The sequence below is a fragment of the Anarrhichthys ocellatus genome, unplaced genomic scaffold (genome assembly GCF_004355925.1).
Source record: "Anarrhichthys ocellatus isolate YVR2014 unplaced genomic scaffold, GSC_Weel_1.0 scaffold1114, whole genome shotgun sequence".
In the NCBI taxonomy this organism is placed as follows: Eukaryota; Metazoa; Chordata; class Actinopteri; order Perciformes; family Anarhichadidae; genus Anarrhichthys; species Anarrhichthys ocellatus.
This window is the reverse complement of record NW_022281088.1, coordinates 1-13,471: the sequence shown is the minus strand read 5'-3', so window position 1 is coordinate 13,471 and position 13,471 is coordinate 1. Positions and strand designations below refer to the sequence as shown.

General features: G+C 39.3%; 1 protein-coding gene across 4 annotated transcripts; it reads left to right on the top strand.

Annotated features, from left to right (window-relative positions):
- The first annotated feature begins 3,408 nt into the window (after positions 1-3,408).
- LOC116377310 (cyclin-dependent kinase 16-like) lies at positions 3,409-11,116 on the top strand. 4 transcript variants are annotated; one of them, XR_004212192.1, is made up of 7 exons: positions 3,409-3,569; positions 3,670-3,775; positions 4,611-4,653; positions 9,633-9,723; positions 9,804-9,878; positions 10,258-10,529; positions 10,833-11,116. XR_004212192.1 is itself a non-coding variant. In XM_031838923.1 (6 exons), exons 1-6 carry the CDS (start codon positions 3,497-3,499, stop codon positions 10,293-10,295), a joined length of 426 nt encoding a protein of 141 aa, XP_031694783.1. In that variant the 5' UTR covers positions 3,409-3,496; the 3' UTR covers positions 10,296-11,116. The 4 variants fall into 4 exon arrangements, 1 of the variants encoding a protein (XP_031694783.1); XR_004212194.1 differs by adding an exon at positions 10,057-10,138 and having other exon boundaries at positions 10,265-11,116; XR_004212193.1 differs by adding an exon at positions 10,057-10,138 and having other exon boundaries at positions 10,258-11,116.
- Positions 11,117-13,471: the final 2,355 nt, after the last annotated feature.

Genomic DNA, 13,471 nt, shown 5'->3' with positions numbered 1-13,471 from the left:
ACTGAACCCTGTGGAGTCCCACATGTAAAGACAGAAGAGAAGGGGTCGTAAAACTGAACCCTGTTGAGTCCCACATGTAAAGACAGAAGGGAAGTGGGCCTAAAGCTTCTGTCCATCTTGATAGATGGATCCCTCCTCTGTTGCTCTCTAAGGTTTCTTCCTTTTTCTTCTCCCTGTTAAATGTTTTTTGGTGGGAGTTTTTCCTGTTCCGATGTGAGGGTCAAAGGACAGAGGATGTCTCATGTGTACAGATTGTAAAGCCCTCTGAGGCAAATTTGTGTTTTTGGGCTATACAAAATATATTTAAATGAATTAAAAACTGAACCCTTTGCAATCCCACATGAAATATTTGCAGGTTTGAAGGATGAGCTGCCAATGGAAACAGTGAATCTTCTGTTTGAAATTTAAGAGTAGAAATGCGGAACGAGATTGTCAGGTGTCTCAGGAGAATCACGCCAGTGACAATATCAAAAGTTGCACTGAGATTTAGAAGCATTGAGATATAACATTTACCAGCATTGGCAGTACAGAGGAGGTCATTGGTAACTCTTAGCAAAGCTGTCTCTGTACTATGGTGTTCACAGAACCCTGACTAGAATTTCTCAAATATACTGTTTTGTTTCAAAAGGGGCAGAATCTGATTAGAACAACTTTTCCTAAAACCAAAGATAAGAAACAAAGCTTTGAAATTGACCTAAAACTACTTGGAGTGGCCAGGTTACCCCCATTTGGGGGCTCTCGGGCTCAGCCCCCTGAAAATATTGTTCGGAAAATGGACTTATTCTTTGCCAGATTGTACATGTGTACTTTTTTTTTTTACCGGATTAAACTGCAACGTATGGGCAACACTATCTAAGTCACTTTTTACACACTCCAAACACAACTATAGACTACTAATATAAGCATCTACAAAATGTGGCATAAAATCATGAAATCCTGGGCAGAAATCGGCGTTATGTGTACTACAAATCAATATTTGCACCACGAAGCTAGCAGCTAGCCGGCTAATCCGCACATCGTTTAGCATAGCATTCGACACAGAACGCATAAATACCTTCGTTTTTTCTCTCCGTGAAACCAGTAGAAAGCTGTGAGTGGACAACGGTACCAGGGCAGTGGTCTTCACCGGAAAAAATCCTTGGTTTTTGGTCACGTTTTATGAAATATTAGTACAAAAACATCGAAAATGCTCCGGTTCAGAGCTACCGTCATGGTCGCCAACTGCATCCTGTTTACTTCCGAGCTGTTTCCGGTAGAAGGGGAGTCAACCCACCTCGGGCCAGCGGTCAGACTTTCGGCCAATGGAATTTTACGCTCGGGGATACGCGGCACTTCTTGCAACTTTACTCGGTGAAAAATCTGTCAATCAACACCTAACCCACTCAACAATTATGCTGGCCTGCTTCACTCAATCTAAGTAAAATTAGCTTAGAGAGACCACAAACCTGTTGTGCTATGACTGGAGTAGTTTTAGGCTTCACTCTGCATTATTTAAAAAAAAATGTTCAATGAAAGTGCTTTTTTTTTCAGGCAAACCTGAAACTTTTTTCAATTTGAGCTGTGTGCCATCTTCATTCACTATTAACCAGTAACATATACACAATATTTACACAATTGAACACATCTCACAAGTGTTACCTGTATTAAACCATCAAAATTATTAAAATAGACCTTGTAGTTAGAGCTGTGGACTCTCTTGAGTATGGGTATGCAATTTTCGAGCAGAGGCCTAAAAATAGGGCTAGGGGGCTGTAGTCACTAAAAGGTTAAGACTAGGCTTCTTAAGGAGTGCCTGAACTATAGCATGCTAAAAACTAGATGGGAATGTACCTGTGGCTAAAGAACTGTTAAAGATTATCAGTAATCTAGGGTTAGATTATTATTATGAAGACCATTTGCTTCAAATTACATTTTTAGGAGCCCAGGAAGGACCACAATAGCCAGTGAGGTATCCTCGATAGGGTGTGAGATGTGTAACCTAATGCTGTCGGTTTGATTTGAAGAAATCATCTTTAAACTCCTCACAGCTGAGTCATTTGCAGTGTAGCCAGCAGTGTGGTTAACTGTGGAGTCTATAGTACGGAACAGGATACTGTAGTTGTGACTGCTCTTAATGATGATATCTAGGAGGAATTTAAATGTTGCATCATTTACAGAGGATTGGTACTTGATAACGAGCTCCTTCTATATATTTAATAGGATACATACAGTGTGTCTTTTGTCCACTTACACTCTGCTTTCCGGCAGTTCCTTCTAATAGAATTGGGAGGAACTGTGGCTAAGTGGATAGCAGGGCCGTCTTTCAATCAGAGGGTCGGTGGTTCGATCCCCAACTCCGGCTCTGCTAGTTCCGTGTCAATGTGTCCTTGAGCAAGACACTTAACCCCAAAATTGCTCCTGTAGTTGTGCCTACGGCGTAGTAATGTGATAGACTCTGAATTGTAAGTCACTTTGGATAAAAGCATCTGCTAAATGACTGTAATGTAGAACTCATTCAGCAGGGGTCTGCACTAGTCTTCCTAGCTCTCCTCTTAAGAGGGGTCAGTGGAGTCTAGAATAGAAAGACAGGATTTATGGAAGAGGTCTATTAATTCATCAGTGGGGGGAATTCAATAACAGACTGTGAAATCTGCACTATAGGCAGTAGAAAACCAGTATTCGTAATCAGTAGCCAATGTTTTCATGGGACAACAGACAGGAATATAAAAATTAAATATTATATAAATATTTTAAAATTAAAAATTAAAGCCTGTCACATCTTGACATGACAACGGATAGGAGCTCAGAAAATTCACAATGAATGTGGTTTGGATGGATAGATACTGTTGTTGTTAAACATATTGTTCAATTATATTTACTGTTTGTCATCCATAAGCAATGTTATTGACTTTGAATCTTGCTAGTATAATGTTAGCTTTCTGGCTCATAGCTGAGCCAGAGGCCCCATTGCATCAAGTGGGATGGTAATAATTGTTCAAAATATTAGCAAATGTAAGGGTTACAGCCAAAATTGAGTGAATGGATTGTGAAAAACTTAAAATGTTCGTTGCAAAAGGCATGGAAACATAAATTAATTATTAATTGAATAATTGTTTTTCTCTGGCAAGTAACCATAAGCGGGATAATGCCCTTCGAGGTGTCCATTATCATTAATTAACGGACTCGGTGGAGGCAACAGGCAATCATAGATTCTGGCCTCTATGTAGTCCATTAATTCCTGATAATGGACACTTTGAAGGCATAATCCCTTACTTTTACTGTAAATGGACCATCATTTACTAAATGAACATCATGCTGTATTGAAGAAGATGTGAAACTAGAGATTGAGACCATAAACTCATCTTCACAATGTTTACTGAGGTAATAAATCGAGGAGTCTCTCTGTGTGTCTGTCTGTCTGACCTTATGTCTCTCTTCCTGTCTGTCTGTCTGCCTGCTTGCCTTGCTCTTTACCTGTCTGTCTCTCTGTAGGGGTGTTGGTTGTATCTTCTATGAGATGACAACAGGTCGACCTCTGTTTCCTGGTTCCACAGTGGAGGAGGAGCTTCACTTCATCTTCAAACTCTTGGGTGAGGAGCATTCAGCTTCTGTTATTTTCATCTATAGAAAGCTGTGTATACTTAATGCATTTTGTGTGTTTGATATATATTGTGTATATTTCTTGTACAGGTACTCCCACAGAGCAGAGCTGGTCTGGGATCAGTTGTAATGACGAATTTGTTGCGTATAACTATCCTCTCTACCGAGCGGAGAGACTGAGTAACCACACTCCCAGGTACACAACTGTACTACATATTGGTACACAACTGTACTACACATGGCTAACACATAGTTACACTACTGTACTTCACTTAGGTACACAACTCTACTACACATAGGTACACAACTATGCTACATATAGGTAACACAACTGTACTTGTTTGATTGGTTTAGATTAGGGTGAGGTGTAGGTAGGGATGAGGTGTAGTTCAGGGTCAAGTGTAGTTCAGCGTCAAGTGTAGTTCAGCATCAAGTGTATTTTGGGGTGAGGTGTATTTCGGGGGAAAGTGTAGTTCGGGTTTAGGTGTATTTCAGGTCGAGGTGTATTTCAGGTTGAGGTGTGTAGTTCAGGTTGAGGTGTATTTCAGGTTGAGGTCTATTTCAGGTTGAGGTGTAGTTCAGGTTGAGGTGTAGTTCAGGTTGAGGTGTAGTTAGGGGTGAAGTGTAGTTCAGGTTGAGGTGTAGTTAGGGGTGAAGTGTAGTTCGGGGTGAGGTATATTTCAGGTTGAGGTGTAGTTCAGGGTGAGAGGCCTCGTGCTGTCTGAGCCACGATTCCGTCAGTAGTCCACTAATTTCCTGTTTGGGTCACGATGATGTCGTAGCCGAGTCTCCATCCCCAGAGACCCGGTCTTGTTCTTTGTTTCCATCAAGGTCTCCATCATGTTGCAGCCTGCAGATCCACATGAAAGTTGGGTCCGGGTGAAGCTGCAGCAATGTTTGTGGGCTGTATGTGAGCAGCAGGTGGTCCAGGGTTGTTGGACATGTTGAGGGGTATCCGTGTAAAAAGGTTCTGGAAGCAGAAACTATGTCATTGAGACCCGTTTAACTGTGTTGGTCTGTGTGTTGTTTAGGCTCAGCACTGAAGGAGTTGAGCTGTTGTCAAAGTTCCTGAAGGTCAGTAAACATGGCAATGTTTTTATTTTATTTTATTTTACACTATAATAAGTCATAATGATAATGATAATGATAGTAATACTACTACTAGTACTACTGGTACTACTACTACTAATAATAACAATGATTATCAACATTTTTTTTTTATTAAAAACATAATTAATGAGATAATTAATTAGAGCTGGGAAAGTTAACGCGTTATTATCGCGTTAACGCATTCATTAATTGATGACGACAATTATTTTATAGCGCGTTAAAGCATTTTTTTATTTTGAAAGTCCGTGGAGGAAGTCTTCAGCAGACTGCGTTGATGTAGCGTGTGGGAGAAGTTTAGATAAACAAAAGCAAGACAAGCTAACAAATGCTACAGAGAAGTGGAGACAAACTGCAGCCGGTTAGTATTGTGGAAGATGTCGGTCTGAGGAACGTTCTTAGGATCGCAACGAATGACGGCACGTATGAGCACTATATGCACCTATATGCTGAAATTCACGTTAAACGCATTCAAACAGCACAGATTGGGAGCGAGCGAAGGACTTTGAAAGTTAGTGGAAAGATTAACGTGAGACAACATCCGGTTTCTTCAGACGAACATCCGGTTTTCAGAATAAGATGCCAACAAAGTATGAATTATATTCACATTAAGTATAAAACATGCTGCCTTTATCTCGTGAACCAAATGTTATTGCACTTTTGTTCATATAGCAGTACTTTTAAAATAAAATTGCGCAATACACTACTTTTGAATTCATTATTGAACTTTGCCATAATAATGCGATTAATCGCAAAGAATCCATGCGATTAATTGCGATTAAATATTTTAATCGTTGCCCAGCACCAATGAATATATATAAATATCGAGCCGCAAGCTGTGATTCCTGCTTTTGCAGAACCCTCTAGTGGTCAATTCAATTTATACTTTCAGGGTTTGTGTCTGGTACTTCTGTGGACATATCCTTCTGTTGAGTTCAGTCTAAATGGTGTGCTGAGCAACACCCTTTACAAGTTGATTGGTGGATATCTTCACAAGGCCATGAGATATCAACAAGCTTTATAAAAGTTTTAGTTTAGTCCAAAAATGATCCACAGAGAATTTAGTAGCAATCGGACCTCGGGTTTAGAAGGAGAAGTCAAAAATACTGTTATCGAAGAAAGAAAAATGGTGGCAATTCTATTCAAGCAGACTTAACAGGTTGTTGAAGCACATTTGTAGAGTGAGTGGAGATGGAGGTCTATGGCAAGTTTAGAGCAAATTGGACTTAAGAGTTCTGACTTTTCAAAGCTGTACTTTAATAATAACGTCGTCATCAGGCCGATTGGGCTCATATTTCTTTTCCATCTCACGAGAATTTGTGCAAACAATTCCGTAAAAAAGTAATAAATAGGGTGAGAATAAACAAAATTTTGCCGTATGTGACCATTTGGGGTTCAAAGTCTTTTTTGCTCAACAAACAGGAGCAGCACACACAAAACCAAAACACATCCTGATAGAGGATCCCTCCTCTGTTCCGATGTGAGGGTCAAAGCTCAGAGGATGCTAACCCTGTGGACAGATTGTACAGCCCTCTGAGTAGAATTTGTGATTTGTGATTTTGGGCTGTACAAAATAAATTGAATTGAATTGAATCTAAATGAACTGAGGTGAGTTGAAGTGAAGTGACAGACTAGTAAATACTACAATAACTCCTACAAGAAGTAAGGTTAGATAGGTGTGATAGGAAGTGAATAAAATGTGTGAGAAGCATCATTATAAAAAGAACGATTCCTCTCATCTTTACCTTCCTCAGCGTCTGTGTCTCCATAAGAGACGGACTCATGACTTATCGTTCTTTTGTTACGTCACTACTTGAGCGTGGGAAGCGCCGTACGCAGCGGTTCTAAATGACAGGATGTGACTCATGATGTCTGAACAAATAAACAGAAACATAACATTGTTTATTTTATCTATTTGTTTATTTTGCAGGTAAAATGCACACCAATCAACAGTTAAAATGTAAGTGAGCCAGAGTTAGCCAGAGAGGCTAGTTTTCATCTGCTGTCCCCGGCCAGACAAACAGTAACGTATAGACAAAACCAATACACATATAACCAAAAGAAAAGTGTACATAAGACACTAGAGCAGAGCAGACATAACAGGCAGAACAAACCCACCTACAGTACAAGCACATACAGTATATAACACTGAGGCACAGAACAGACACATTAAAATGGAAAATAGCAAAACTGAACTAGACAAATGCACGTATAGACGAAACAAGCAGGCAGGTCAGACAGTACATCAATGCTTGCACACCTGATTGGCAACAAGCCATTCCTTAAGGCTATGTTTGAATGTTTTGTACGTGTTCTTTGTGCGTATGTGTGGTGGCACAGCATTCCACAAGTGAGCTGCCTTCACAGAGAATGTAGATTTGCTAAACGAACTTGACCTATGTGAAATGACACAATCACCTCTTGAAGCAGATCTAGTGAGTCTGCTGCTTTGAGTGCTTTGTTTAATAAAATCACTAAGCGGAGGTGTGGCCATACCATGTAAAATTATTATATCAATGAATTTAATGATGTTCTCCCAACTCAAGATATGGTGTTTGATGAGGATATTGCAGTGATGGTGACTTTTGGGTATTTTTAGAGCTTGGTTATGGAGAACATGAATAGATTTTAATGTTGTGCTGCTGGCTTGTGCCCAGCTGATTAAGCAGTAAGATGGGGGACAATCATCGCATTAAAATACAGTACCGCAGCCTGCACGGTTAGAGTGTTTCTTATATATCTAAAAGTCATGAGATTAAAGATCTGACACTACCTAAAGCCTCTCACCAGCAACATAAACATCTGGCTCCGGTGACACTTTGCAAGCCCTCTTTGTGAAGAACATACAAACAGTATTTTTAACATTCAGGTGAAGGCAGGAATCTGCAAGCCATTTAGTTACGTTTGTCATTGTGGACGTGAGTTTAAGTGCAGCTTGTTCTTTGTTCTTAGTATGCACATAAATCACTGTATCGTCAGCGTACATTTGAATATCACACCCATTCCAGACACCCGGCAAATCATTAATGTATAAACTGAATAGTAAAGGTCCCAAAATAGAACCCTGGGGTACTCCCACGTTAGATCTCAGAGTAGATGATGAAACATCACCCACTCTGACACAGTGGGTTCTTCCTTCAAGGTAGGATTTCAGCAAGGCAAGAGACTCTTGGGAAAAGTAAAAATGTGACAGTTTATTAATCAGGACATTGTGATTAACCGTATCAAAAGCCTTCTTCAGGTCAAGAAAAACCGCTGCTACTACACCCCCTTTATCCATTTGAAGCTTCACGTTCTCTAAGAGGAAGCAGTTGGCTGCTTTAGTCGAATGATTAGCCCTGTAACCAAACTGCATAGGATGCAGCTGATATGGAGAGCTGTTGAGGTGTTAAGTTAAATAAGTTGCTCTGCAACACATTTCTCAGCAATCTTGGAAACAGCAGGGAGGATACTGATTGGCTGATAATTAGAGACATCGGTTGAATCTCCTGACTGAAAAATGGGTGTTACTGTGGCTGATTTCCATCCTTTCGGAAACACACATTGCCTGAGAGAGTTGTTGACAATGCTTGCGATAGGGTGAGCGAGTGTGCCTTTGTGTTTCTTTCGAACAATATTGTCAATTCCATAAACATCTTTGGCCCTAGAGTTCTTGAGTGAGCCTAGAACTCTGGTGACAGTAGATTTAGAGACATCCTGATTAGAGAAGCGTGGTTGACCTTAATTTACCGGTGTACGATCAAATTGACCAATACTGGATCTTCGATTTCAAGCTTCCATTGAGTTGATAAAGTATGAATTGGAAGCTGTACAAATTACAACTTCATCTTGTGTAAGGCACCCGTTCACATTCATTTTAAGTTGCTTCATTGAATTGCTGAATTATTGAATTAGGGTCACTTTTGACCCCATTAGAGGTTTGACGTCTCTAAATAAATGAGACATCATTTTTTTTGCTTAATATTTAATAAAAAAATTAGCTTTTGCATTTGTAAGTTCTTTCATTACTTCGTTTCTCAGCATTGTGAATTCCTGCCTATCATTTCCTAATTTAGATTTTAGTGCCAGTTTTAACGCATAATCCCATTTTTTCATTAAATTCCAGATGTCATTATTTAGCCATGGAAGTGTGTTCTTTTGATTTTGTTAATTGTGGTCTGTATTGTGAATAAGAAGATGTTGCTGTCATCCTCCACACTTGCACCCGTTAAACAGTTGCTCCAATCAATTCCCAGCATCCTCAAATGAATTCTGGTCACCTTTCGGTATTCTTGATTGATAAGCCTTTCAGGTAGAACACATATTAAACCGTTTCTTTGTAAGTTTTCTTGTTAAAAGTATTAAATTATGGTCAGACATACCAGTTACCATATTGTGTGTTTTGATCATTCTTTCTGGTTTATTGTTAAAAATCAAATCAATCTGGGCCTGAGAAGAGTGGGTTATCCTTGTGGGTTTGTTCACTAACAGTCATATTAAAGCAATCAATTGTACGTTTTAGGGATTTTCTTCCAGACTTATCCTCCCAATTTACATTAAAATCACCCATTAATATAACCTCTTTGTCAAAGTCACATTCCTTTAACATGGAATTAAGCTGATCATAAAATACACAGTTGGACGATGGTGGTCTGTAGAGACAGATAAGAGTAAGAGACATTTGAGATGATAGTGACACTTTCAGACCAATACATTCCAATATGACATCACTCGACCACTCAATCTGGCTGCAGTTAAGGTGTTCTTTAATGTAAAACATTACTCCTCCTCCTTTACCACTAGATCTATGTCTTCTAAATATATTGTATCCACGTACATTCAGAGCAACAGAGGGCCAGTTTATATGTAGCCAGGTTTCTGAGAGACATAGAAAGTCCAGGTTTGAATCCACAACAAGATGTTTTATTTGATCCGTTGTTTTAATGAAGTTTGTATTTCAACTTTAGTTTGAAGGGAAGAAGAGGATCTCAGCAGCCGAGTCAATGAATCATCGTTATTTCAGTAACCTAGGAAACAGAGTGATGATGCTTCTCGACAGTAAGTTTAAACACAACTGTTTGTAATCTGTGATGTCACTGTGTGCTGTGACATCACTAAGTCACTTAATGTTGTTTCAGCAATGTCCATCTTCAGTCTGCCAGAGATTCAACTGGAAAAAGAAACAATCAGACCAACACTCACCTCTGATCCAGGTAACACACACAGACACACACACACATACACCCACACATACACGTACTGTTTTTCCAAACATTGGCCACCCAAAAGACAAAGAAGTAATTGAGTGAAAAACACAAAGTGAGCCGATAACACAATATCTGTTCTGGAGCTTTTGATCATATCACAAAGTTCATTCTTGACAATCTACAGCTCCATGACAACTAAGCAGCACCATCCATTGAGGAAGATCATGTGATATGACTGAAAGCTCCAGAACAACAGCCGCCTTATGGTGAGATGGTTCTGTTATTTGTAAGATTAAAAAATAAAGCTTGAATTTCAGAAGACTAGAAAACATCATTTGTTGTGTTAAATACATTGTTTTTATTTAATAATTTTTTTTTTGTCAAGTGAACAGTCCGGCCAAGAGGCGTGGTCTACTACTCTGACATCATGGTGGAGGCATGGTCTGCTACTCTGACATCATGGTGGAGGCGTGGTCTGCTACTCTGACGTCATGGTGGAGGGGGGTCTGCTACTCTGACATCATGGTGGAGGGGGGTCTGCTACTCTGAGATCATGGTGGAGGCGTGGTCTGATCTTCTGACAGCATCGTAGAGGCGTGGTCTGATCTTATGACATCATCATGGAGGCGGGACAAAGGGAAACTGAAAGAAGCAGAGGTGATGATGATGATTTTCTTTTCTCTGGAGGAGTAAAATAAGATCAGGAATTAAAACAAAAGAAGAAGAAAACAAAGTAAGCACTGAAATGATTGTTAATCAAGAGAAGAAGAGAAGAAAATGTCAGACAGACAGATTAATGCAATAATGGATCACAACAGCCATCTGACCAATCAGTTACCAGTAGGTTGTAACTATCAGCATGAGATTCCCATCAGTACACGAACGGATGAACAGATTAATGACTTACAGGTTATTGAACAGAACAGATGTTGGAATGTAAATTCTGTCTTCCATTTTCAGATTCAACACAAATTTCCTGAATACAGGTATCACCTGTGTGTGTAATAACTCGTCAATCATTGGGATTGCACTAAAACTGTATTTGTTTTATTTTAAAAGAAAAACTAAACCATCAGACAAAGTTCATCATCAGTTCAGACAGGAAGTGCTGTTTGGTATTCTGAATATAAATTGAATGTGACTAAAGTTACAGGAAAGAATCGATGAAGAATGTTTCATTTTTTATAGTTTAAAGTCTTAATAGATTACATTTACATTACAGTCATTTAGCAGACGCTTTTATCCAAAGCAATTTACAATTCAGATTCTATCATATTCATACACGTAGGCACAGCTACGGGAGCAATTTGGGGTTGAGTGTCTTGCTCAAGGACACATCGACAAGCGACTAGCGGAGCCGGGGATCGAACCACCAATCCTCTGACTGAAGGACGACCCTGCTCTCCACTTAGCCACAGTCACCAATAATTGGTTTGGAGCCAGTATAACATTTACAATAACGTTTACAGTACAGTACTACATTTACACTTTAATGTTATTTCTTATAAAACAGACTGAAATCTGCAGAAAATAATGTTTTATTATGTTTTATTATAAAAGTGTGAAACTGGTTTCTGCTGTTCTGCATGTGTGTCGTACACTCAGACTGTATACTGTAATACTCGTAATATATGTAGTAATACTGTAAAAATACAGTGATACTGTAATTATATATACAGGTATACTTTAAGTCTACAGTGAACAGCTGTGAGCTGTTTTCTTCATACAGATAATTTCATTCTAACAGGTTGAATTGTTTTTATTCAGGAATCAGAAGACGATGTGACATCCACTTATCTGAGACTGGGGGTGGAGTTTATCTGAGACGGGGCGGAGTTTATCTGAGACTGGGGGCGGGGCTTTAGCCTAGTTTATATGGTGCACGTCGGCTCCGCTGGACGTTGCTCTGTTTGTTAGTGCACCTCTGAATTTTTGTTACTTGACGATCACGTCACCGTCACTGGCAGCTGTGGTGGAAATCACGTCTTCATTTGTTACATGAACTAGTTATTGTCCATGAAAAGAAACTTTAAAGTGTATCATCGAGTCAAATCCTGAAACAGGAAACTCAGTCACCATGAAGAAATAGTTCAAGATAGAAACCAACATTTGTCGTCACATATTTGTCTGGTTTAGAATCAATCTTACTTTATTGAGCTGTGGGGAACCGGGTTGGTTTGTAGTCCACATGGATCCAGATGCTGTTTTCTCTGCATTGTTTGGGTTGACACACCAAAGTTTTCTGCAATATACTGCATGATAGGATTCTTCCAGATAACTTCTTTGAATATTCTTCCATCTGCAAAGAAAGCACTGCGACGTATCTTATGCTATAACTGATCTGCATACTTGAAATATCAATGAAAGTATGGAAAATTAATTATATCCTTTTATTATGTACAATTATTTTGACTACATGTATTGTGGATATATTTACTGTGTATAAATATACATTAAAACTCTTTATGAGCAGCATTGGTTGTTTATTTTGTTTACATGACACTTCTACAACTGAAAGAAACACTGACAGTAAACACAGTCACACTGAGCATGAATGTAGAGACATGAGGTATATAGAATATCATGATGATACAAAATACAAAACACAAATATGTGAAATGGTTTAGGGTTAGGATTAAATCGTATTCACAAAGATCTCCCCACGCCGTCCAATGACTTCACGGTTGGATAGAGATCTAAGGCAAGGCACGGGCCAGCGCATGTCACTCAATAACTCATCAGCCGTATGTATTTTGACCCTGTGCAGGAAATCCATGACGGTGTCCTTATTTACATTTTTTAACCCTTTATTCATTTAGATATTAAATTGTGTTGTATAGGTTAGGATTAGGGTTAGATAAGGGAGTAATAACCACGATCACCGGGTTAGGGTTACGTTTGGGTGGGGACACGGCCTCCTGGTGGAGGTCACGGGGGTCACGGGCACAAGGAGAATTTTTCTTCTTTTTTGGTTTGTTTTTTCTATTTCTTTTTAATGGAATAAAAACTAAAAAGTTAAAAGGTGAAAATATCATAAAACAATAAAATAAATTATTAAAAGGGTTTAAATAGAACATCGGAGCAAATGCAAGACAGGCAACGGGAGTAGACACTTACAAGAAACCCCAGGATCTCCCAGGTCTGTCCCCCGGTGGAGGTTCCTATAAAAGTCAGGTAAGTTAAAGGTATCGTCCCAAATAAAATATAATAAATCAAAATACAGTTTTTGACAGAAGGGATTTATTTTTGGAATAAAGGCGGGGTTAGGGGTTAGGGTTAGGTAAAGGAATCATTTTCTGCCTACCGCTGGGGTAAGCAGAGCGCACGGGCACATAAGGTTTATTTTAGTCCATCTGCCTTCTCAGAAATAAGGGACTATTCAAAATTGCACAAGCCCCTCTGCAACCAAGGTCTCCGGGGTTGGGCTGATCAAACTGCAGGTAAGATCTGGAGATCTAAAATGTTTAAGTAAAACTGGGTTTCACTGGAATGAACAACCGCCAAATAAATAAAGTGCGCCATAAGAGCAAAGGTAAGTATAAATAATTGTCATTGGCGTATGCTCCTATTCCAGATTCCCCCATTCGCCTCCCACGAAC